The sequence below is a fragment of the Artemia franciscana genome, chromosome 5 (genome assembly GCF_032884065.1).
Source record: "Artemia franciscana chromosome 5, ASM3288406v1, whole genome shotgun sequence".
NCBI classification, from domain to species: Eukaryota; Metazoa; Arthropoda; class Branchiopoda; order Anostraca; family Artemiidae; genus Artemia; species Artemia franciscana.
In genome coordinates, this window is record NC_088867.1 from 51963864 (window position 1) to 51990720 (window position 26857).

General features: G+C 34.0%; 1 protein-coding gene across 7 annotated transcripts in view; it reads right to left on the reverse strand.

The window, feature by feature from the left end:
- The window catches only part of LOC136027568 (microtubule-associated protein futsch-like), a 682876-nt gene that overhangs the window by 638059 nt on the left and 17960 nt on the right, over positions 1-26857 (reverse strand). For 6 of the 7 annotated variants that reach the window (XM_065704944.1, XM_065704945.1, XM_065704941.1 and 3 more), the window contains exons 2-6: positions 24428-24559; positions 13593-13788; positions 6075-6326; positions 2385-2560; positions 1237-1365 (exon numbers count right to left, since the gene is read on the reverse strand). In XM_065704944.1, the coding sequence (XP_065561016.1) occupies positions 1237-1365; positions 2385-2560; positions 6075-6326; positions 13593-13788; positions 24428-24559 (885 nt within the window). The remainder of the gene's footprint in view (positions 1-1236; positions 1366-2384; positions 2561-6074; positions 6327-13592; positions 13789-24427; positions 24560-26857) is intronic. The other variant, XM_065704940.1, reaches the window with a different exon arrangement.

Here is a 26857-nt window from a genome sequence, read left to right on the forward strand (position 1 = left end):
TTTTTTATTCCCCCTCCCGAACAAAATTCCTGCTTTGAGCCTAATATAGACAATATGGCATTTAAGAGAATAATACTAACTTGTATATAATGACAGAAAGTCCAATTAAAAAAAAAACAAAAAACAAGAAAAGCGAAAGAAAGGAAATGCTTATAAATAGAAAGGAAGGAAGAAAAAAACAAAGAAAAACGAGAAAAACAAGAGCCAATAAATATTTTTAGGCCTACTTTTTGTGGGGTGACTAATAAGAATTTCAAACGGCCAACAGCAAAGTTTCTTCACTACACATATTTTTAATACAACCCAGGGACGTATCGCCAGGTGGGGGTGAGCGATACATTTGGCTCGAAGCGCATGTCCCCCTCACCCGAACTCCTAAATTTTCCCGAATTTGTAGCCAATTTTATTCAAATTGTCAATTTTCTTTATCATTTCCTCCGGAATGAAATTCCCGTGTACGCGCATACTATGTCCAATGTTTCATTTAACAGAAATATACTAACTTGTGTAAAATGAAAAAGTGAAAAAAAAAAAGAACGGGCAAATCAGAGAAGCCAAAGAACGGAAATGTTTGTAAAAAGGAAGAAAAGAAGAAAAAACAAAGAAATAGGAGAAAAACTAAACCTAGCAATCGTGCATATTACTTACCACGACTTTCTCATTATCTTGAATTGTACTTTCTGAACCGGGACATCCTTTTTTAGCTGTTATTTCATAAACGCCTTTGTCAGGCTGCTTTGGTAAGTCCAGGCCTTCTTCAAAAAGTTTATTTCTATTCTTTGAAAAAAAAATAGCCTCTAAATATTTTTAGGCTTACTTTTTGCTGAACTGACTAATAGGAATTTCGAACGGCCAACAGCAAAGTTTTTTCACTAGATATCTCTTTTGTACAACCCAAGGACATGCATAGTGTGGGGTGGGCAAGGTGTTTGCCGTGAAGCACATTTTCTCCCCCCCCCCCTTCGAAATCCTAAATTACCTCGAATTTCTGGGCAATTCTTATTCAGATTCTAAATTTTTTATCCGCCCTCACGAACGAAATTCCTGCTTTGAGTCTACTATAGACAATATGGCATTTAAGAGAATAATACTAACTTGTGTATAATGACAGAAAGTCAAATAAAAAAAACAAATAAGAAAATTGAAAGAAAGGAAATGTTTATAAAAGGAAAGGAAGGAAGAAAAAACAAAGAAAAACGAGAAAAACGAAAACTAGCAATCGTGCATATTACTTACCTCAACTTTCTCATTTTTTTGAATTGTACTTTCTGAATCGGGATAGCCTTTTTTGACTGCTATGTCACAAACACCTTCGTCAGGTTGCTTTGGTAAGTCTGCATCTTCTTCAAAACGTTCATTTCTACTCTGTGAAGAAAACAAGAGCCAATAAATATTTTTAGGCCTACTTTTTTGTGGGGTGACTAATAAGAATTTCAAACGGCCAACAGCAAAGTTTCTTCCAGGGATGTATCGTTAGGTAGGGGTGAGCGAGACGTTTGGCTCGAAGCGCAAGTCTTTCTCCCCCGAACTCCTAAATTTTCCCAAAATTCTAGCCAATTTTATTCAAATTGTCAGTTTTCTTTATCATTTCCTCGGGAATGAAATTCCCGTGTACGCGCATACTATGCCCAATGTTTCATTTAACAGCAAAATACTAACTTGTTTAAAATGAAAAAGTAAAAAAAAAGAACGAGCAAATCAGAGAAGCGAAAGAAAGGAAATGTTTTTAAAAAGGAATAAAAGAAGAAAAACCAAAGAAATAAGAGAAAAACTAAACCTATCAATCGGGCATATTACTTACCTCGACTTTCTCATTCTTTGGAATTGTACATTCTGAACCGGGACAGACTTTTATGACTTTTATGTCACAAACGTCTTCGTCAAGTTGCTTTGGTAAGCCAACGCCTTTTCCAAAACCTTCTTGTCAATTCTGTGAGGCAAACAAGGGCCTCTAAATATTTCTAGGCCTACTTTTTGCTAAGCTGACTAATAGGAATTTCAAACGGCCAATAGCAAAGTTTCTTCACTACACCCATATTTAGCACAGCACAAGGACGTATGAGTGGTGGGGAGGGTGAGGGGTTCGGCTCGAAGCATATGTCCCCCCCTCCAAAATCCTAAATTTTCCCGAATCACTGGGTAATTCTTATTCAAATAATCGATTTTCTTTGTCATTCCCTACCGGAACAAAACTCACATGTACGCGCATACTATGCACAATATTTCATTTAAGAGCAAAATACTAACTTCTGTAAAATGAAAAAGAAAAAAAAAAGAAAAAAAGAAAATGAGAAGAGCGGAAGAACAGAAATGCTTATAAAAAAGGAAAGAGGAAAAAAGAGAAATAAGAAAAGTTAAAACTAGCAATCGCGCATGTTACTTACCTCAAGTTCATCATTTTTCTGTATTTTACTTTCAGAATTGCAACAGCTTTCTTTAGCAGCTAAACCGCAAACGCCTTCGTCAGAATCCCTGCTTGCATCCCCAACTCCTTTTTGTCCAAGATTAGTTTCTTCAAGCATCGTCTTTTGCTTGGAGTTTGGAATATCCGACCTTGTACCTGCAGTTAAAAAATTTAAAGGTTCAAAATAGCAACACCTCCGAAAATCTTCACAAAAAGTGATAAATAGTGTACAATTGTCAGTCCTACATTCCAAGAACTACAAATTCGAAGGAAAAAAGTAATAAATAAATACTAAAAAAGAAAATAACATAAAAATTGGGGAAATTGAACTTCCCTTGTAGGGGTTAATAGCCAATGAAGTAAGAAAAGGATGAAGGGGCATAGGTATGACTTAAGGGTAAGTATAGGAGCCAATTAGTGGTCAGTGAAGAAGAAAAGAATGAATGAACATAGGTATGACTTAGGGGGTTGGAATAGTGACCAATGAAAGAAGAAAAGAATAAAAAGCCATATGAATGACTTGGGGGTAAAAATGGTGGCCAATTCATCCCAATGAAAGAAAAAAAAATGAATGAGAATAGTGCATGATTTAGAGGTAAGAATAGTGGCCAGTGAAAAAAGAAAAGAATTAATGGACATATGCATGACTTAAGGGTAAGAATAGTGGCCAATTAGCAGCCAATGAAAGAAGAAAAGAATGAACGGGCAAAGGCATGACTTAGGGGGTAAGAATAGTGACCAAAGAAAGAAGAAAAGGATTAATGGTCATATGCATGATTTAGGGGTAAGAATTGTACCCAATGAAAGAAGAAAACAATAAATGGGCATAGGCACGACCTAGGGGTAAGATTAAATAAAAAAAACTGTTTTTTTTTTAACTGAAAGTAGGGAACGACATTAAAACTGAAAAACGAACAGAAATTACTCCGTATATGAAATGGGTTGTCCCCTCCGCAATCCCTCGCTCTTTACGCTAAAGCTTTTAATCGTTTTAAAAAGTAGAATTGTGGCAAAGAGTCAAACTTTAGCGTAAAGAGCGAGGGATTTCGGAGGGGACAACCCATTTCATATACGGAGTAATTTCTGTTCGTTTTAAGTTTTAATATCGCTCCTTACTTTCAGTTAAAAAAAAAACAGTTTTTTTTATTTAATTTATGAACGTTTTTGAATTAATGCATGTTTGATTTTGGCTCTCCGCACATAAATTATTAAAATGAAATTTGCATATTAATTCTTTTTTTTTGGCTAAATGGCTTTTTCTTAGTTTTGATCAGACATTTTAAGAAATAAGGAGTGGGGAAGAAGGCCTAGTTGCCCTCCAATTTTTCGGTTACTTAAAAAGGCAACTAGAGCTTTTAATTTTTAAAGAAAGTTTTTATTAGTAAAAAATATACGTAACTTAAGAACTAACTTACGTAACAAACTTTTATATTCTTATATTTTTATCATGTATATGAGGGGGTTTGTACCCTCGTTAATACCTCGCTCTTTACGCTAAATCGTAAGTTTTGTCCCAATTCTTTAAGAATGACCCCTGAATCAGAAAGGCCGTAGAATAAATAGTTGAAACTACTAAAAATACTTTAGAATAAAGAGCGAGATATTTATCTCCTCCTAAATACCTCCCTCTTTATGCTAAAGTATTTTTAGAACCCCTCATATGCGTAATAATCTCTGTTCGTTTTAAATTTCAATGCTACTCCTCACTTTCAATTCAAAAAACTTTTCATGTTTATTTTTTCATTTTTTTTTTTTTGTAATGCTAGAAAATCCTGCGCCCTTTTCATTGAATTTTCCTTCCCCCATGACATATTTCTCCAAGGAAAGCTCCTCCCACATAGCCCCCTACCCTCAACCCCACCCCCAAACCAAAAAAATCCCCCTGAAAACGTCTGTGCACTTCCCAATAACCATTACTATATGTAAACACTGGTCAAAGTTTGTAACTTGCAGCCCCTCCCCCAGGGTTTTTTTGGGGGTGAGTCATTCCCAAAGACATAGTTATTATGGCTTCTGACTATGCAGAACAAAATGGCTATCTCAAAATTTAGATCCGTTGACTTTGGGAAAAAAATGAGCGTGGGAGGGGGCCTAGGTGCCCTCCAATTTTTTTGGTCACTTAAAAAGGGCACTAGAACTTTTCATTTCCGTTAGAATGAGCCCTCTTGCGAGATTCTAGAACCAATTGGTCGATATGATGACCCCTGGGGGGAAGAAATTAACAACAAATAAACACGCACCCGTGATCTGCCTTCCGGCAAAAAATACGAAATTCCACATCTTTGTAGATAGGAGCTTGAAATTTTTTATATATGGTTCTCTGATACGCCGAATGCGATGGTGTGATTTTTGTTGAGATTCTATGACTTTTAGGGGGTGTTTCCCCCTATTTTCCAAAATAAGGCAAATTTTCTCAGGCTCTTAACTTTTGATGACAAAGACTAAATTTGATGAAACTTATATATTTAAAATCAGCATGAAAATCTGATTCTTTTGATGTATTTTTTAGCGTCAAAATTCCGTTTTTTAGAGTTTCGTTTACTATTGAGCCGGGTCGCTCCTTACTACAGTTCGTTACCACGAACTGTTTGAATAGTGGCCAATGAAAGTAAAACAGAATGAGTGGGCATAGGCATGACTTAGGGGTATAAAATAGTATATATAAAAGAAGAAAAGAAGGAATGGGCATTGGCATAACTTATGGATAAGATTAGTTACTGACAAAAATATTATGGCTGGTGCTCTATATAATTTGATCGTCAAAAATGTAAAAAAATTGAATTGAGGTATGGCCATGAGACATTTCCTGGGATATGGGCAAGGGCATGAGATATTGAAGGATATTGTGGCGTAAAATTGTGGAAATTGAGGCTGTAAATGTGGCTGTAAACAAATGCTATTAAAACTGACTCTTAGTAGTTTTATCTATTTTCCTTATATTACTATATTTTGTTATATTTGATACATTGTTATTTTTGTATATTTTTATGGATCTTTTCTATATTTTTTCATATTTTTATATATTTACAAATTTTTAAATTTGTTTCTATTATATTTCGTACGTTATACTTTATTTTATTATACTATTTATGAGGTTTTATTGTTTCTCGGCAAATTCAGATTTTTGTTGTGAAGGCACTGATATAGGGCATTGTATTGGGTACAGAAATAGGATATGGATTAGAACTGCTACAGAAGAGATTTTATTCTAGAAATGACGCTTTTAATAATCTGACTAGTATTTTTTCCATAAAACAATTTTCGCAGCATAAGAACACAAATGAAGGTATAGACTCGAGCAACATTAAGAATTGAACAAAGCTATTTACTTTAAATAGAAAACTAAAAATTAAAATAGAAAAAAAAAATCTGACTCAAAGCGGCTGTCGGTTCTTCGACTTGCATTTTGCTAGAAACAACAAATATTTCCATCATTCTTGAAGAATATACAGAAATAACTTGAAGGTCGTAAATAATCAATTCAATACTAAAACATTATCATTGTTGATATTCTTTGTTTTTTGTTGTCTATTGCAAAAAAAAACCTTCCTTAAACTTTCTTCAGGGGATAATGAAGGTTTTTAATTTTACTTCGAACATTTTTTGTTGTTGTCAAAGTTAGTTTTTGATTGGTTTATCATATCTGTTTTGTTTTTTACATTGAGCTTACCTTTCATCTTACGTAGAGCGTAGATGTGTCTTTCCCCTCTCATGTGCGAGCGTAGACTGACAATTCCAGTTACGAAGGTCTTGCATAAGTTACATGAAAAAAAATTGTTGGCAGACATTCTTGAAAACATAGGAAGGAGCTGACCATCAGAGAAAAGAATGAATTCGTCTAGACTCTTGCCATTGTATTCTTTCTCTTCATCATCAGAAGAGATAAAGGACCAATCATTGGCTACGACACCCCTCCCTTCTTCTAAAAAAAAATCGATTAAAAACAGATTTTGTATAAGAGAGCAAATTAAACGATGGCTAGTATAAGGCTCTCAGGAAAGAGTAGGACGAATGTTTTGAGAGATTTCGAAAGGCTTTCAAAACAGATCCCATCAGCTAGTACTTCAAAAGGAGAAAGTAGGCTACTGAAGTAAATATAGAAATATAAATAGAATCAAAATAGTTTGAAGTTATAATCTCTGGCTTGCAGTTTTAACAGATCTTCTAGTCTTTAGCCTTCAACAATGAAAAATAGTATAAGGAGTCTCTTAACCTATGCCTCTGGGCGATGAAGTTCGATTTCCAGTAAACTTGACCGGATTAAAAAAAAAAAAAATTATGGGTATCTTTGAGCCAGACTTAAATTAAAGGCTAATTTCAGTGTTACAATCAAATATGAAATATTTTGCTAAATAGTTTATTTCAAATTAGCTAAAGTGTTTTTTCTAAGAAGCTAGAATTCTTTTCTGAGAAATAGTTAAAGCGAAATTATTCTAGGGTAGTTTGGGGTTGTTGGTATTAAATTCCAACATAAGGCATGACATGGAAGTGATGAATTTTGTTTTTTGTAGTGGTGATTTTGTAACTAGCCATCGAAGTCCCTGTTAAGAAATGGTATGCTCATTTATTATATTAAATAAAAAAAAAAACTTTTTTAAATGAAAGTAAGGAGCGACATTAAAACTTAAAACGTACGGAAATTACTCCGTATATGAAAGAGGCTTTTCCTTCTCAACGCCCGCTCTTTACGCTAAAGTTTGACTCTTTCTCTTAACTCTACATTTTAAAACAGTAAAACAGTTTTTTTTAAGTAATGCTAGTAAATCCTGCACTCCCTTCATGGAAATTTTCTTCCCCCATGACAAATTCCTCGATAGAAAGTTCCCCCAGCATATTCCCCTCTTCTCAACCCCTGCCTCCAACCAAATAATTTTCCTGAAAACGCCTGTACACTTCCCAATAACCATTACTATATGTAAGCACTGGTCAAAGTTTTGAACTTGTAACCCCTCCCACGGGGACTGTGGGGGAGTAAGTCTTCCCCAAAGACATAGTTATAAGGTTTTACGATTACGCTCAATAAAATAGCTATCTCAGAATTTTGATCCGTTGACTTAGGGAAAATAATCAGCGTGGGAGGGGGCCTAGGTGCCCTCCAATTTTTTGGTCACTAAAAAGGGGACCAGAACTCTTCATTTCCGTTAGAATGAGCCCTCTCGCAACATTTTAGGATAACTGGGTCGATACGATCACCCCTGAAAAAAAAAAAAAAAAAAAAAAAAAACAAAAAAAAAAAAAAAAAAAAAAAAAAAACAAACAAATAAAGACAAATCCGTGATCTGCCTTCTGGCAAAAAATATAAAATTTCACATTTTTGTAGTTAGGAGCTTGAAACTTCTACAGTAGGGTTCTCTGATACGCTGAATCTGATGGTGTGATTTTCGTTAAGATTCTATGACTTTTAGGGGGTGTTTCCCCCTATTTTCTAAAATAATACAAATTTTCTCAGGCTCGTAACTTTTGATGGGTAAGACTAAACTTGATGAAACTTGTATATTTAAAATCAGTATTAAAATGCGATTCTTTTGATGTAGCTATTGGTACCAAAATTCCATTTTTTAGAGTTTTGGTTACTATTGAGCCGGGTCGCTCCTTACTACAGTTCGTTACCACGAACTGTTTGATTGTAGTTCAGTTTGATTATATTTATGTCTTTCCGATAAAATTATACGCAAACTTGAAAATTAAGACGTATCTTCGTCAAGGTTTTTTCAGGCGAACTTTTGTGGCTTTTTTTGCGTCTTTTTAACTGCTAATGGAAGGCCCTGTATCAGTCGGTGCCGTTTAAGGCTCGAAAGACAGAATAGACGAATTTAAAGTTGCCTTTTTAAGGGGGAATCCAAATCTGGTGAACGATATGCTCTTTTGACTCGACCGATTTTGGCTGAAAAAGTCATAATGAAGACGAGGCTTTAGGCTATTTGGGTGGGCCAAGATTCGCTTTGCAGCGCAAACATGGCAGAAATAGGTACTTTAATGTGACACAATATCTTTTGTTACTTTGAATCTAAAGCTTTTAATGATTCCATTCGTGTGAGCCTTCTGACACGATGCAAGAAAGAAAAAAAAAGGAAAAACGACATAAATAAACACACACCTGTGTCACTAAAATAAGAGATTTGTACGTTTGTAGAAAGAGGCTTGATATCTCTTCTGTAGCTCGAAACATCTACGGTAGGATTTTACAGACCATTTAAAATCAATATTTTAAATTCATCAGTACGCAGCCCTTCGCGAGGGAGTTTCCTCCCCTTTTTTAAAATGATACAAAACTTCTATGCTAATAAGTTCATATCTATAACTTTAACTTCATCGATTTTTAATAGTTCAAATCAACACGAATTGTTGTTTAACATCTGTTGTTCATCTACTACTGACATCTATCTACTACTATCATCTACTACTTATCATCTACTACTGACAAGGGATGCTTAATATTACTTAATATTCATTATCTATTAATAATTAATTAATATCTTAATACTTAATTTTCATTATCATGAATTCGGGACCATGATTTGGGGCCTAACGCATCCCAAAATCTTCTGATTTCTTCCCATATTAAATAAAAAAAAAACTAGTTTTTTAAACTGGAAGTAAGAAGCGACATTAAAACTTAAAACGAACAGAAATTACTCCGTGTATGAAAGGGGATGATCCCTTCTCAATGCCCCCCTCTTTACGCTAAAGTTTGACTCTTTCTCTCAATTCTACTTTATTAAACAGTAAAAAACTTTAGCGTAAAGAGCGGGGCGTTGAGAAGGGAACATCCCGTTTCATATAGGGATTAATTTCTGTTCGTTTTAAATTTTAATGTCGCTTCTTATTTTCAGTTAAAAAAACTAGTTTTTTTTATTTAATTTCTGAACGTTTTGAATTAATGCATGTTTGATTTTGGCTCTCCGCACATAAATTATTAAAATGAAATTTGCATATTAATTCTTTTTTTGGCTAAATGACTTTCTCTTAGTTTTGATCAGACGATTTTGAGAAATAAGGGGTGGGGAAGGAGGCCTAGTTGCCCTCCAATTTTTCGGTTACTCAAAAAGGCAACAAGAACTTTATATTTTTAGCGAATGTTTTTATTAGTAAAAAAATATACGTAACTTAAGAATTAGCTTACGTAACAAACTTCTATATTCTTATATTTTTATTATGTATATGAGGCGGTTTGTCCCCTCGTTAATACCTCGCTCTTTACATAAAATCTTAAGTTTTTGTAAAAATTCTTTAAGAATGACCCCTGAATCAGAAAGGCCGTAGAATAAATAGTTGAAATTGCTTAAAATACTTTAGCATAAAGAGCGAGGTATTTAGGAGAAGAAGAACCCATCATATGAGTAATAATCTCTGTTCGTTTTAAGTTTTAATGCTACTCCTTACTTTCAATTGAAAAAACTTTTTCATGTTTATTTTTTCATTGTTTTTTTTTATAGTAATGCTAGAAAATCCAGCGCCCTTTTCATTGAATTTCTCTTCCCCCATGACATATTCCTCCAAGGAAAGATCCTCCCTCATAGCTCCCTCCCCTCAACCCCCCTCAAACCAAAAAAATCCCCCTGAAAACGTCTGTACACTTCCAAATAACCATTACTGTATGTAAAAACTGGTCAAAGTTTGTAACTTGCAGCCCCTCCCCCGAGGACTGTGGGGGAGTAAGTCATCCCCAAAGACATATTTATAAAGGTTTTCGACTATGCGGAACAAAATGGCTCAAATCTCAAAATTTTGATTCGTTGACTTAGGGGAAAAATGAGCGTGGGAGGGGGCCTAGGTGCCCTCCAATTTTTTCGGTCACTTAAAAAGGGCACTAGAACTTTTCAATTCCGTTAGAATGAGCCCTCTTGCGACATTCTAGGGCCACTTGGTCGATATGATGACCCTAGTTTTTTACTTTTACTTTACTAGTTTACTAGTTTTTACTTTTTTTACCAAAAGTTTTTTACTTTTTTAAAATGTAGAGTTAAGAGAAACAGTCAAACTTTAGCGTAAAAAGCAGGGCGTTGAGGAGGAAAAGCCCCTTTCATATACGGAGTAATTTCTGTTCGTTTTTAAGTTTTAATGTCGCTCCTTACTTTCATTAAAAAAAAACTTGTTTTTTTTGTTTAATAGAACAAGGATGCGGTTAATTTGTTTTTTCTCCATTGGTGATCGTATCGACCAGTGGTCCTAGAATGTCACAAGAGGGCTCATTCTAACAAAAATTAAAAGTAGGCTACTAGTACCCTTTTTAAGGGGGCGCTGGATTTTCCAGCATTATTAAAAAAAAATTAAATAAAAAATAAGTTTTTTCAACTGAAAGTAAGGAGCAACAGTAATTTTCTCAGGCTCGTAACTTTTGATGAAACTTATATATTAATTTAGACAAAGTTAATTAGTTATTTAGACGATATATTAATTAGACAATTAGACATATATTTTATATTTGTTACAAATTTAGACAAAGACTAAATTTGATGAAACTTATATATTTATAATCAGCATGAAAATCCGATTCTTTTGATGTATCTTTTAGCATCAAACTTCCGTTTTTTAGAGTTTCGTTTACTATTGACCCGGGTAACTCCTTACTACAGTTCGTTACCACGAACTGTTTGATTATAAGTTTTATGAAGTTAGTCTTTCTGCTGTTTCTGGAAAATCAATACTTAGACCCAAAAACAAGAACTACTCTTTCGAAGTTGCCTTGAGTTAGTCGCTGTAGCAAAAACGTATAAAAATGGTGCATTGTCGCGCAATCACTTATAAAACTCACTAATCTGAAAATCATGGGGTTTTGAGTGAGGATTGAGCTTTAAACCTCCCATCTACTACTTACTTAGCCGTCGAAATGACACCCCATTTGCTACTTTTTACATAACTGGGGAGGGAGTGTATTTTTAAGTTCATCTGTTCGAATTATAATCCTACAATATGTTCAAATTGTGAAACTTTTGTTCAGCATGAAGCACAAGTTTTGAAGTTTGGATTTCTATGTGATATAAAGGGCTAACAGAATGCTAGTATTACTTTGTGGTATTGAAGGATTTTTAGCGTTAGTTATTTGAATTTGTAGCCATTGCCCATGGGAAACTTAGCAATATAAATAAAGCTATCTGATTTTTCCGATGATCGGATTTCTCTGATCTATCTGATGCATAGCCGAAGAAAATATGACATTAAGCAAAGAAAAAGGATAAATGAAAAACGTTTACGGTTAGTCGGCGTTCATACAATGTAGCCTGTTCTATACTAATTCTCAAACTCTTATTTAGGTGGTTCAGCAGTTTTGAATCCTGTGTAACAACGAGTTCAACATTTTTATACTTTTGACCATCACACACTTGAGAATAGGGAGAATTTTCAAAATTCTCCATGGGAGAGGAAATTACAGTGAAAAATCTGGATGGAAATTACTTCTTCCAATTTTATCGATAAGAACTTCTTGCTGAGCTATCTAAGCAAGCCTGCTTCTCAAAAAGTAGTTGTTTTCTAGATATTGGATTTATTTTTCACATTTATTTTAGTGTTTTTATTTCTCAATTCGGGTTGATTTTGTTAGAACATCTGCCATGTTTTTGACATCATTGATGAATTCTTCCAGATAGCAAGATTGTGTCTATAAAAAGGGTTTTTCAAAGAGTGAGAACAAAAGGGTTTTTCAGGACCTCAAAAAATTTTAAATACCAATTTTGGTTGAAAACAAACACCATTTTTGAAACATATACTCACCGTGTTTTGATTTTGGACATCCAACATGTAAACTTAGTTTTGAAATCGATGAAATAAGAAATTTTGGAGAAGTTAAGTTTGGTTAATGCTAGTGAAATAAGACAAAATTATGATGAAAATATAATAATTTAGGAACAAATTTGGGCTATATATTTACATATTAGGGAGGGGGGGGTAAAGCACAGCATATATTAAATACGTAACCTAAACCAACCTAATCTAACATAACCTAACCAAACTACCAACTAAATGTTTAAATAAAATATACCTACAATGTATTTTCCAACCGAGCCAAAGCTAATTGTCTGGTATAAAGAAGTTATACCAGTTATACCAGAAGCTTGACCAGTTTCTTGTCTCGTGTTCGCGTCATTTGTGATCCAAATTCTCGAGTGTTTCTCGTCTAATACAAGAACACCAAAGTATACATAATAAGCATTATTTTTAAAAAGTATATTAATAGTGCATACATTGTAATCCCTTAACTTATTTATCATTATTATTATTATTTTTCATTAATGTTATTATTATTATTTAAGGAGCCAAGGAGCAGCTAAAGGGATAAAAAGAAAAAAAAACCTAACGTATACTGTTTTATGAGGGCCAGTGATTCCCTCTCCCTCCAAAAATAGACCAAATTCCAACTCGATCCCGAGTCGTGAGACAAAACTAGCTACTATATTAAACTACGGAAAAAATTTAACATCTTTTAATCAAACGCGTTGACTGTATACATTTTCTCTAGCGTAATATACTCGCTTGCCTTTAGGCCTTAGGGGTAAAAAAGAAACGTCGGCTCTTTTGTAAGCATCCAAAAACGAACAGACTCTGACTGTAAGAGTCCCCGAAGAAACTCTTATCTTTCAATAGAAGTACATGACAGTTTTAAGATTAACGATTTGTCTGAGGTTACAGTGACCTTCTTCAAAATTATGGAAAAGTTTTGGGCAAAAACGGACTTATTTCTTGCTTTTCACTACCCCTCACCCCATCCGCTCTGAAAATTTTTCTAACATTAGTGTCCCAAATTTTCTTTACATATTTAATTTGATAATCTGAAAAAATACTTACACAAAATAGTTAAATTGGAATGTAACAAGGTTCATCCAGGCTCTTATCGAGTCAAATTGTTATAAATATATTAAAAGTCGAAATACTAATTCCGCAGAGAAAGACTGAAATATGAAAAAATATACGTTAAGTAAGGAAAGCTCCTTGATAAACCCTGAATATGATATTCTAAATGAACAGAAATTAAGTTTAAAAACATTTTTTTTTCAAATTTTACAACCCATGGTGCTTATTTGCGAGATTTTTTTTTATTGTTTGTTTGATGATAGGATACTCTGTCATTCTTCTCTTTTTCTCAATTAAAAAGAAGAAGAATAGAAATGGTCTTTAGCAAATACAGACACATTACAAGAAAAAGCGGAAGAGTAGGGGGGCTGCAGGTCCGTTTTTGTAATAATATACATACCTTTCATTCTCCGTAAAGCTTTGTCATGTTTCTGCCCTGTCATATGTGAGAGCAGGGAGGTAATACCACTCATGTGGGTATTGCATACATTACACGCAAAATAATTCTTAATCGGCATTCTCGAAAAAATAGGATGATGGTGACCGTCCAAAAAGCGTACTTGTTCATCCAGTCGCTTGTCACTAAATTCTGCTCCCTAAGAGATAAAACAAAACTGAAGGATTAACGACTAGCAAGAAGAACAAAAAAAAACTTAATTAAAATATATATTTAGAAGCCCCGAAAATAGAAAAAAAAACCGAAGAACAGAAATCCCAAAAATAATTATGTCTCAATAAAATTTATGCAATTAAAAACTTAAACTTTTAAAATGACGTTCCCTTAAAAAGAAACTAAACTGAGGGAAATCCTAAAGCCCCTGAAAGCAACTTTAAAACAGTCATAAATACAAACTTACATAGTACTTACATAAATAAATACATAAATACATACTTACATAGTACTTACATGAATAAATACATAAATACATACTTACATAGTATTTACATAAATAAATACATAAATACATACTTACATAGTACTTACATAAATAAATACATAAATACATACTTACATAGTACTTACATAAATAAATACATAAATACATACTTACATAGTACTTACATAAATAAGTACATAAATACTAGTCACTAATTTAGGAAAACAGTCTTCCTTTTCTCCTTCTGTCTTTTTTTTTATGTGTTTGTGCTGTTGCATTGGTGATTTCTCTTTTCATAATACTTACATAATACTTACATAAATAAATACATAAATACATACTTACATATTACTTACATAAATAAATACATAAATACATAAATACATGCTTACATAGTACTTACATAAATAAATACATAAATACATACTTACATAGTACTTACATAAATAAATACATAAATACATACTTACATAGTACTTACATAAATAAATACATAAATACATGCTTACATAGTACTTACATAAATAAATACATAAATACATGCTTACATAGTACTTACATAAATAAATACATAAATACATGCTTACATAGTACTTACATAAATAAATACATAAATACATACTTACATAGTACTTACATAAATAAATACATAAATACATGCTTACATAGTACTTAGATAAATAAATACATAAATACATGCTTACATAGTACTTACATAAATAAATACATAAATACATGCTTACATAGTACTTACATAAATAAATACATAAATACATGCTTACATAGTACTTACATAAATAAATACATAAATAAATGCTTACATAGTACTTACATAAATAAATACATAAATACATGCTTACATAGTACTTACATAAATGAATACATAAATACATGCTTACATAGTACTTACATAAATAAATACATAAATACATGCTTACATAGTACTTACATAAATAAATACATAAATACATACTTACATAGTACTTACATAAATAAATACATAAATACATAAATACATACTTACATAGTACTTACATAAATAAATACATAAATACATACTTACATAGTACTTACATAAATAAATACGTAAATACATGCTTACATAGTACTTACATAAATAAATACATAAATACATGCTTACATAGTACTTACATAAATAAATACATAAATACATGCTTACATAGTACTTACATAAATAAATACATAAATACATACTTACATAGTACTTACATAAATAAATACATAAATACATGCTTACATAGTACTTACATAAATAAATACATAAATACATGCTTACATAGTACTTACATAAATAAATACATAAATACATGCTTACACAGTACTTACATAAATAAATACATAAATACATGCTTACATAGTACTTACATAAATAAATACATAAATACATGCTTACATAGTACTTACATAAATAAATACATAAATACATGCTTACATAGTACTTACATAAATAAATACATAAATACATGCTTACATAGTACTTACATAAATAAATACATAAATACATGCTTACATAATACTTACATAAATAAATACATAAATACATGCTTACATAGTACTTACATAAATAAATACATAAATACATGCTTACATAGTACTTACATAAATAAATACATAAATACATGCTTACATAGTACTTACATAAATAAATACATAAATACATGCTTACATAGTACTTACATAAATAAATACATAAATACATGCTTACATAGTACTTACATAAATAAATACATAAATACATGCTTACATAGTACTTACATAAATAAATACATAAATACATGCTTACATAATACTTACATAAATAAATACATAAATACATGCTTACATAGTACTTACATAAGTAAATACATAAATACATGCTTACATAGTACTTACATAAATAAATACATAAATACATGTTTACATCATTTTTTATTGTAGATTGCTCCACTTTTGAGCATTTCTGACGCTTGCCCTTTTACCCACTTGTATGTTAGTATTGAGTGGTATTTGAACATTTCAAAGTATTTTCCTGTTTTCTATAGAGTTTCCTTCAATTGATCCATTGGTCTTAAATATTACTTAAATTTTGAACAAGGAGAATCCTTGAAGGGGTGATATTTGACAGAGTTAAATGTAATACAGTCCCCAGTTAGAATTTGAGAAACCAAATTACACCAATAAGAAATAGAAGAAGCAGATAATTTAACCTAAAAAGAGTGCATTTAGTTCTTGAATGGACTGTTAAAGTAAAAGAAAAGCTACTATAAATAACTGATCATTCTGATAACACGTATATGAAGATAGTAAAGGATAGCTTGATCACCTCCCGCCAATTCAGTCTAAGGACCTCCAATAACATTCAAAGACCTCCAACAACCTGCCCTAAATCACCTGAAAGAAGAATTAAGAAGAAGAAACAGAAGAAGAAAGAAGAAAGAAGAGGAAACAGAAGAAGAAAGAAGAAAGAAGAGGAAACAGAAGAAAAAGAAGACAATATCTAGCATCTAGCATTCATTCAATGCAGTCGCATTTCGCTGGCTCTGATAATTGGTGCCGTGTGATTATTGGCACAAGTATTTTGGATGCTCGGATATTTGGATATTTTTTAAGGATAATTGTAGTCAGTGTATCTGATTTGATCTGAACTGAATGAATTCTTTTTTTGCTCGACTAAGTGAATAGTAAGAGCATACCGATTTAAAAACGAAACTGGACGGATTGTTTGGCTCATAATTAAGGAAGACGATTTGGCACGAGATTACGACTAAACGGTCTTAACGATTTTACGATTTTCGGATTTTAATTATTGGAAGAGGAGTTGGAGTATTGTCGGGCCGACAAGAACAATTTTTGGCGGTCTTTCATAATATGGTGGGGGAAGACGCACCACAGTCAGTGCTTGATCAGATTAACGCAAAACTCGGCTTATTGCCACAAGTGATGACAGAGATAAGCTTCATTAAAGGACAGTTGACACAAATTAATGCAGAAAACCAAAGGCTTAGTCAAGAACTTGTAGTAACGAGGAAAGAGCTTAGTTAAGCAAACCGCCGTATTCGGTATATAGAAAGCCCGCCAGGAAAGCGGATCAGATAATCAGCCCAGAAGAACGCAGTAGGCTGAATAATCGTTCACAAAGACCACAGTGAGAGCCAATTTGGAAAGCGCACGAAAACAGAGGAGGTCCGAGATACGACACCCCCAATGTCAGAAGAGGCAGAAGCACAGCAGACTACTACAGGATCAATTATCCGGACCCAACCAGAGACCGGTACGATGAAAATATGGAAGACTCGAACTAGCACGCCGACGGCCATGCCCAAACTATGAAAATGATCACTTGGAACGTCCAGGGGCTAAAGAACAAATATAAGCAAATATCGGAAGACGTGAGTGCATTTGACGTTGTGTGATTAGTGGAAACTTGGCATGACCCCAAAAAACGCTACTGTTTGACAGATTTCATGTAGAAAAAGTGTCAAGAAGAGAGTCGTCGAACAGAAGATATTACGGGGGTGTTATTGTCCTGCTAAAGTGTAAAAGTGTGTCAAAATACCAGAGATTAAGTAGTAAGTCGGAAAATATAATTTGGGTCAAAGTTCTTTTTTCTGACAGACGGCAGATAGTGATCGGATCAGTTTACTTACCATCACAGAACAGTTCCTACACAAATGAAGATACTTGGGATATTCTGGAAAAAGAGATCGAAGAAATAAATTTTAAATACCATGACCATAGTTCAACGATATTGGGAGACTTTAACGCGTACACCAGCGTGTAAAAAGAAGCAGTGGATACATTGATTTGTGAGGAAGTGGTTCCAGCTCCTAAGGCTTACGGGATTACAAGAAGTAGCATGGATGAAGGTAGGAAGTTGAAAATTTGGGGTAAAAGGCTTTTGGATCTTTTTGGAGAAAATGGGCTAGTTATAGGGAATGGGAGGTTTGGGAATGATAAGGGTAAGGGGGACTTTACGTATTTTACGGGTGCGAAAGGGAGTGTTATTGATTATGTACTGGTGGACATTTCCCTCGCGATGGATGTTAGAAATGTAGAAGTTATCCCCTTTGTAGGTTCAGATCATGTCCCAGTTTTAATAGAAATCTTGCAAAAGTTTCCGACAAATGCTCTACAAACACAGCATAGAGGAAATTTCCAGAGAAAAGAAATTTTAAAAAGAGAAATGTCGAAATCAGAAATACACAAAATGGAAGAAAGATTACTTGATAAAAAGGTTCAAGAGGAACTGAAGGTCTTGAAAGAAGGTAAATTACCAGTCGATCAGATGATCGACGGGCTAAACGGAATTATTCATGAAATAACGCCTAAAGTGTCCCCTGAGAGCGAGCGAAAGGAATTTTTTGATGATAAATGTTTAGCAAGGAAAACAGAATTGATTCAAATAGTAGAAAAAGTGAAGGCCCTCAAAGAGAGCCCCCTAAAAGTGACAGTAGTTCTCCAGATGAAAGCTATCCGGCGAGATTGTAAACAGTTATTGAAACAGAAAAAAAGAGAAGCGGAAATAAGGGATATAAAACAATTATCGGAGAGTTTTAAAATGAATGACATTAAAGTATTTTGGAGGAAATTCAAGACCCTGAGAAAAGAAAATCTACCCAACAAAAATGCCCAGAACCAGAAACATGGCCACCATATTTTGGAATAGGAAACGATACAGCACCTCTTGGCGTGCTAAATTCTATCCCGACGGAGGGAACTTGTTCCCCGTTCCAAGAGCATGACTACAGTTTGCTGGAGGAAACAAAGGAGGAGGAAATAAAAAACATTTTGAAGAATCAGAAAGGGGGCACAGCGCCGGGGCTGGATGGAATCCCTATCATGGTTTATAAGAAGTTCGCACAGTCATTCGTTCCCATAATGGTCCTCATCTTCAATGCAATTCTTAGCACATGTAAATGTCCCGAAGCATGGAAGACGTCAGTAATTTTGCCGCTTTTCAAAAAGGGAAATGCGGAGGAACACTCCAACTATAGACCCATATCCCTAATTCCAACGATGAGTAAAATATTTGACAAAATTATTGATGTGAGACTGTCAAAATGGCTTGAAGTGTACGAAAAAATTAAAGAAGAGCAAGGAGGCTTCCGGGCCGTATACAATACAGCGGACAGAATGTTTGTACTGCATGCCCTTTCTGAAAAATATGGAAGAGGAAAAAATAAATTTTACGTGGCTTTTTTAGACCTCCAAAAAGCTTTCGATAGCGTGGATAGGGAATTACTGATAATGGAATTAATTAAAATTGGACTACCAGGTCATTTCGCACAGCTGGTAGCTAATATGTATGGAAGTACAAAAGCAGTCGTTAGAGTGTTTGGAAAAGGATATTCAAGGATATTTGAACAGACAAGAGGTGTTAAACAAGGAAGTGCCCTTTCACCTCGGCTATTCGGAATATTCGTAAACGACATCGTAGAATTCTTGGAGAAAAGATGGGCCCCAACCGTTAAGCTCGGCAACAGAATGATCTCGGCTCTGCTGTTCGCCGACGACAAGGCATTAGTAGCGAAAACAGCTCGTGAACTACAAATTTTAATTGACCTGATGGCAGAATACCTTGAATCGAAGAAACTACGTCTAAACCTCGGGAAGACGGAGATAATGATCTTCAATAAAGGAGGAAGAAGGAATTTAGTCGAGAACGAGAAATTTCGGTTCAAAGGACAAGAGATTAAGGTAGTGGAAAAGGCGAAATATCTGGAATTTACCTTGACACCTAACTGCAGTTGGAAGGAACATGTGAGCGAAATGTCAAAGCGAGGGAAAGCAGCAGTGGGTGCAATATTACGTAATGACCTAGTGAAAAAGTCGAAGTCATTAAAAATGTTTAAGCAAATATTTGATTCGAAAATTTAACCGGCAATCCATTACGGAGCTGAGCTATGGGGCCTGGAAGCCGCGGAGAAGCTAGAATCAGTCCAGTTTAGATACTACAAAAGACTCTTCGAGCTGCACCAAACAACTGGCTAAACAAGCTTATGATTTGCTTCGAATTAATAGGAAAACTACTTGGACTCAACAAATCAAGAAATCTCTTGACAAACTAGACCTCTCTTATTTGTGGATGGAAGGAAACGGACCCGGAAACACACAATGCCTTCCGGAAATTATGCAGATTGAAAGACCAAGAGATACAAGAGTGGGGTTGTTTAGTACGTTCATCGGAAACACTGAAGGAATATAGTAAAGTAAAAGAAATTTTTGGGGAAGAATATTATTTTAAGGTAAATTTACCTTTTAGATATTTAAAATCATGGATCCAGTTGAGGGGAAATTGCCTTACAATGCATAGGGGACAGAAATTAAAAAAAAAATAAGGGCACAAATGGTAAGTGTGGGTATTGCGGAGAAGGGGATAATAATTTAGCCCATTTCCTCATGGAGTGCCAGGAGCTTGAAAGTCTTAGGGATTTTTGGGGGGAATTTTGCAAATGAAATTTGGGGGGACCGTCGGTTGGTGCTGATTTTTGATATCCTGAGGTCTTCGATGCCTGGAATCATATGCAAAATGGCACGATATGTGGAAAAGGCAAGAGGGGCTTAGTCGAGCTCGAGTGAATGAGAATAAGTATTGTTTTATATTGAGTGTGTGTTCTGTGCAGTGTTGTATTATTAAATCATGTTGTGTATGGCCGTAGGGCTCAAATAAAATTTCTTTCTTTATTTCTATAACCTGCCCTATATCACCTGAAAGGAGAGTTACAGCTGGTTGTTGTAGGTGACTTTTTCAAGATGCCTTTCAACTTTCTCTAAGAACAAATGAAAAATACATTTTGAGTTTAACAAACTTCCAGAGTAGAAAATAAAATCTCGAAACAAGAAATCTTTGAAAACGCAACTCTCACGCTTACCCTGTCACGCAATTTTATGTTAGTATTGTATGCTATTTGAACATTTTGAAAGAAAGGCTCTTTAATTTTCGATACAAAATTCAGTAAAGAACGGAAATCCCGAAAATAATAATGTCTCAATAAATTTATATAATCAAAAACTTAAACTTTTAAATTACATTCCCTTAAAAAAAAACAAAAAAACAAATAAACACTGAGCTCCAAAGAGGCTCAAAGAGCGGGAAGCTTGAACATCAAGAGGCTTATTTAGACAATTTTGTTGTGTAGTGTTATCAATAAGTTATTACTAAAAGTGCTTAGAATAGTTTGAAATTTGATAGACGAATACTTATGGGCAACAAAAGTTTCCTTAATGACTATAGCAGACCAGGACCTATTAGGCTTTCGAAGTTACGTAGCCTAGGGTATTCCCGCCTTTTGAAACTTTGAAGCCTGTTAGCGTCTTGGTTGAAAAAGGCCGGCTACATAAAATTTCTTGAAGAAGTATTCTTGCCTGTGCCTATGCGCTGACCAATTTTCAAGCGGATTCAAGCGTTTTGTGTTATTTAGAAGTTTGTGCTGGTTAGTTTGTCGTTGCCAATTTACTTTAGATTAGTATTATGATTTTGTGTTTTTGTGTTTTTGCGACAAGCGCTGATGCTTACCACTATACGTTATAATAAATAAATAAATAAATATTAAGTTTAATAAGGTCCTAGTTGTTTAGCATCAAAAGTTAAATAAATATTTTTCTTTTCTTTTTTTCAATGTAATGCTGAGCATTATGAAAAAAACCCATCGTACCCCCATCCTCAAGGGTTCCTTTATCAGGATCTGTGAATAATAGCCTGATTCTAACTAAATAGGAACAAAAACATGGAGAACTGAAGAAGGTTGACAAAGAAAGAAAGAAAGATAACAATAAAAGCAAGGAAATTTGTTCAATACACAAAGATGGGAAATTGAGATGATAAGAAGAAAGGAAAATTTAATAAAAAACAATTATAAAAAGGAAGACACCAGCAGAGGTTATGAACGTGCGGGCGAATATGAACGATATCTTTACAGGTTTAAAGAGTAGCGATCAGTGTTGCTAACTGCTGACGTCCAAAAAGAGTGCAGATCAAGGCCAAAAAAGAGTGATTTTGCTAAAAAAAAAAAAAAAAAAAAAAAAAAAAAAAAAAAAATGCAAATAAAAAATTGTGTAAGCATGCCTGCCACTGCTTGCGCATCACCTCTGAGATATAAAAGAGTGAATTTCAAACGAAAAGGGTGCAAGTTCGCAACCATGGTTTCCTTGGTTTCAGGGTTCCTTGGTTTAATTACACTTCCGACGAAGTTGCCAACTGCTGACGTTCAAAGTGAATGAAAACTGACACTCAAAAGGAGTAATTTTCACTTTTTCATATCCCCTCTGAGGTAAAAAAAGAGTGCATTTCACACGAAAAGTGTGCAAGTTGGCAACCCTGGTAGCTGTAAACATTTTCGCTCTTTTACTGGTTTGATATTTCTGATACAAGGACAATTCAGATTTTTGAAAATCAGAGTAATTACTCTCTCCATAAATAACTAGATATGTTGAACAATATTAGATAACCGGAAACATCAGTGATCCTGTTTTTTTCTGTTTTTTGTTGTCATTTGTTTTTTTTTAATCGGGCTATTTTTCTCTCCAGAAACAAGGAACAGGAGGGCGAAAGTGATATAAGGCAGGATTTTACTCCAAAATCCAACATGTTATGTAGCCGATGGATACAAAACAATATATTTAAAGTGAACAAATTTAAACTTTACTTCTGGTTTTCAGTTTGATTTCTCTTCTTTTGGCAAACATATATTAATAATATCTATGAACATAAAAAAACAAAACATTTATGAACGAACTCATCTGGTGGTCATAGCAAGGTCCCTGATGCCAGGTTAAATGTGGCAAAGACAAAACCTGAAAAATAGTTCCTAAGACCAGTTGTCTTTGTATGATTAATACATAAAATAATTTAAAGAGGGCAAGGTTCAATACTAATCCATACCCCAATAAGTTTTTGGTTGCAGCTCCAAAAAAGTATACATAATATTTTTTTTATAAAAAAGTTTTAAAATTTGTTTCGATAAGTGATGAGTTCAGCAAGCTGCCTCACAAAAATAGGGTTCTCCAAGGTATCTAAGAAAATTAAAATTAAAAAAAAAATTAACGAATTGCATTTCATGATAAGGTTCGTAAATTATATCTATTTCAATAGCGATATTCATTCTAATTTGTTTCTCACTGTCTTGCGACAAGAATTCCCTATTGTACTTCTTATATTTGGTGTCTATGTCTATTTAATCGCATTCTGTCTATTTAATCGCACTTTCGCCAGTTTTAAGTGTCTTGTCGTTTTTAACTTTTTTTTAATATTTTTGCCATGCTTTTGTCTTTTGACCCTAAAATACGAATTTGGCCCTTCGGGACTTGTGATAGTGAGTTTTTGAAATAAATATCTTATGTTGAACCCCTAATTCTCGATGTTCCCCAAGTCTTGCTGACAAAAAATTGTGTTCTCGTGAAATCTCTACAAATATTATTGGTCACGAAAATTAGCGATTTGTATTTCATGTTAATAATCCTGTATTTACGGACGTTAATTTTTGAGTGTATTTCGGGGAGTGTAATTCCAAAAAACTCGGGGAGGGTGGAAGAACAGTATTGACAGGCGAAACTAATCTAGCCTATTATTTTTTTATTCTAACACCAAGGAGGAAATTGAAGAAGAATTCCATAGAAACGGAAACAAGAAGATTAAAAAAAAAAACGAATTTTTTTTATTCATGATTACAGGGAAAACACTAGAGAGTCAAAAAGCAGTATATTAGGAAAAGGTAGAATAAAGCATATAGGGGACAGTATAGTTGCATTTTCCTCGATAGGCAACTATGTTAGAAAAGACAATTTGGATTTCCATGCCTACATCACAACTAAGACTCTGCTAAAGAGCTTTAACACTTTTTACAAGCACAACACCTAACCACTGGATCGAATTTACATGGGAGAATTTAAATCAGAAATTTGGACAACGTGAAGGTCTAGTATAGAATGGAACACTGGAAGAATAATACATATCAATGGGCTTTTGGTTCATGTCCTCTTCCGAAAACATTGCCATTTACCCTCCCACTTTACTGTAGCTTTTGTATAGTATTCCCTCTATGGTGTTCTAGCCCCTTGACAGACATGAAAAGGGACAGGCATTGTTTGAGAATCACTTGGAACTTATGGTCAGCTCAGAAAGATTATATATACATCCTTGAAAAAGATATGAAAACACGAAGATAGCTTAAAGTACCTGGAAATACTTCGTGAACCATTTACCCAGTTTGAAAATATTTGGAAAAACTACTTCTAATCAGACATTTCTGGGTGAAACCTCCCAGAAGGACTCAGAGTGTGACTCGTATAAATTTAAAGTGGATTCCTAAACTTATTACAATAATTCCGGTCGTTCACCAGAAAAGATTCAGTTACTTACAATAGAAATATGTTTATCTGAAGAGGTTTCCTGTGTCAACTCTTTGGTAGCTATTTTGTTCGGGCTACTCATCGTTGTAAGATTGGGCATTAGCCAAATTTTTCGAAAAGATTCTTTCTTTATAACCAGACGCTGTAAGAAGAGTACAATTAGTTCTTGAAGAGGCTGCTAACTTAAATAAAGCTACTATAAATAACTGATCGATCTGATAATACATATATAAAGATAGTGGAAGATAGCTTGATTATATCCCGTCAATTCAGTCCAAGGACCTCCAATAACATTCAGAGAAACAATGTGCCAAATGTGTTCATTTGAGTTCCCGGCAAAATCCTCAACAATCTGTCTTGGCTTTTTTCTACAATTGGCCATGACTTTGACTTTTCCCACAACTATTCCCTCTTTTTTAAATTCAAAAATTAACGGATCTCGGTCGAGGCCTTCGGCCTCGACCTCGCCAATTAATTCAACAATCTGTCTTGGCTTTTTTCTACAATTGGCCATGACTTTGACTTTTCCCACAACTATTCCCTCTTTTTTAAATTCAAAAATCAACGGATCTCGGTCGAGGCCTTCGGTTACAATAACCCTGGAGGGTTATTACAATAACCCCCCAGTCCCTCTCTTTCTCTCTCTCTGTCCCCTTCTCTCTCTCTCTCTCCCCCTCTCTCTCTCTCTCTCCCTCTATCTCTCTTTTTCTTTCTCTCTCTCTTCACTAAGGCTTCTTAAAATATATGTAAGGCAGTTACAATGAAAGAGAAACGCATGATTTTTAGGTTCGCAGGTTTGTTGTACTTTGCCCGCTATGGTCGGACGCTCTGGCCTCCAACCTTCGTATAGGTAATTACTTTTCCTTAAAAGTTCCTTCTTTTGGCTCTGCCTGAAATATTACATAGTGTTTTTATTTTTCATTGGCTCAATTTAAAGAGGAGGAATTAAAATAACGGAGTTCAAGTTTTAGAAGAAAGTGAGCTAGATGTGGAAGCAAAGGCTGTTCATGGCTCATTTTCGACGCAACACCTTAGATTAGGTATCACTTTCTCAGACCACACTGCCTTTATATGACGAACAAATAAACACCAACTTTGCAATTTAGAAGACACAGATAATACAGAAGCTCATTATTTTGTAAATGACCCGATAGTTAATCATTTTGTTTGGTATAAGTATGTTAGTTTCACTTTTGATACTTTAGTATTGCTACTGATGACGATCGCTGTATATGTGATCGAAAAATTTAGACTTTTGTACTTGTTTTTTTGTTGTCTAAATAAATGGATTTATCCCTATTTGAACGTTTATTTGTTCATGGCATAGTGAATAAGGTATGTATGTATGCATTTCCAAAAAAAAGCCGTCAGGTCATAGTAAAAAAAAACAGAACTTAAATATAACAAAACCAATAAGAAAAACACGAATAAATTGAAAAGATAGTTTCCTTTCGAGTAGGACTAACAGTACACTAACACCCAAAGAATTACTACAAATAAATCGGGTTGTCAGGCTTATCGTAATCACCTTAGAAATACGCCCTTTTGTCATCTAACCTTATATTTCTTAAAAGTTGAGAAGGGAAGAGGTCGCAAACATCTTATAAGGCCCTAATTGAAATTGAAGCTATATTTCTAAAGTTTTGATTCACATAACAAAACAATTTCCGAGCTACCAAAATACTTCTCTTCTTCGTTAAAAAAAATGCTTGGTTTATACGATGAAGTCATGAACAAATTACTGAAAATAAAAACGAGATCCCATAATCGACAAAAGAATAAGGTGAACACGCTACAGTCTTTCCAAACATAATAACCAACACACTTGCAAATGCACCCCCCTCCCCCTGGCAGTCCCATATGTAGCCCAACGAATATATAAAAACCATAAGAAAACCCACCCAAAAAATGAATTCTGAATTTATAATAGGCAAAATGTTTTTATTAATCAGATTTCCTTCCATTATCTTACACTTTTTAAAGTCAGTTCAAAGAATGTTTTGGTAAGTTATTAATTCAATTGCACGCGAAGATAAATTGCTGTTTGATATCAAAAAGGTTGTATCTGCACTTTTTCAAACTTTCAGAAAAATATATTCGAAAAAAATCAATTTTCGTGGAGTTGAAGGTAAAGCAGAAAAAAAACAAATCAAACACCAGTTCAAAGCTGCTAGTCTCTTTGACCTGTTAGTAGAATTTCGGTTCTGTTTGAAGAAATTTGCTTGGTCGAACGGTCAAACAAAAACAGATACGACATTTTTGATCATTTAATTTTGGCGATCACCTAAAAGAAGTGGTCGCAGAATTACGTGAGAGGTCTCATTCAAAAAACATATTCAAACAAAATGCAGTGCACTTTTTAAGTAATAAATAACGACAAAGGTCAGCAACAAGAAAGAAGAGGAAAGAACAGTGCAACCCTTGCAAAAAAGGGATTTTC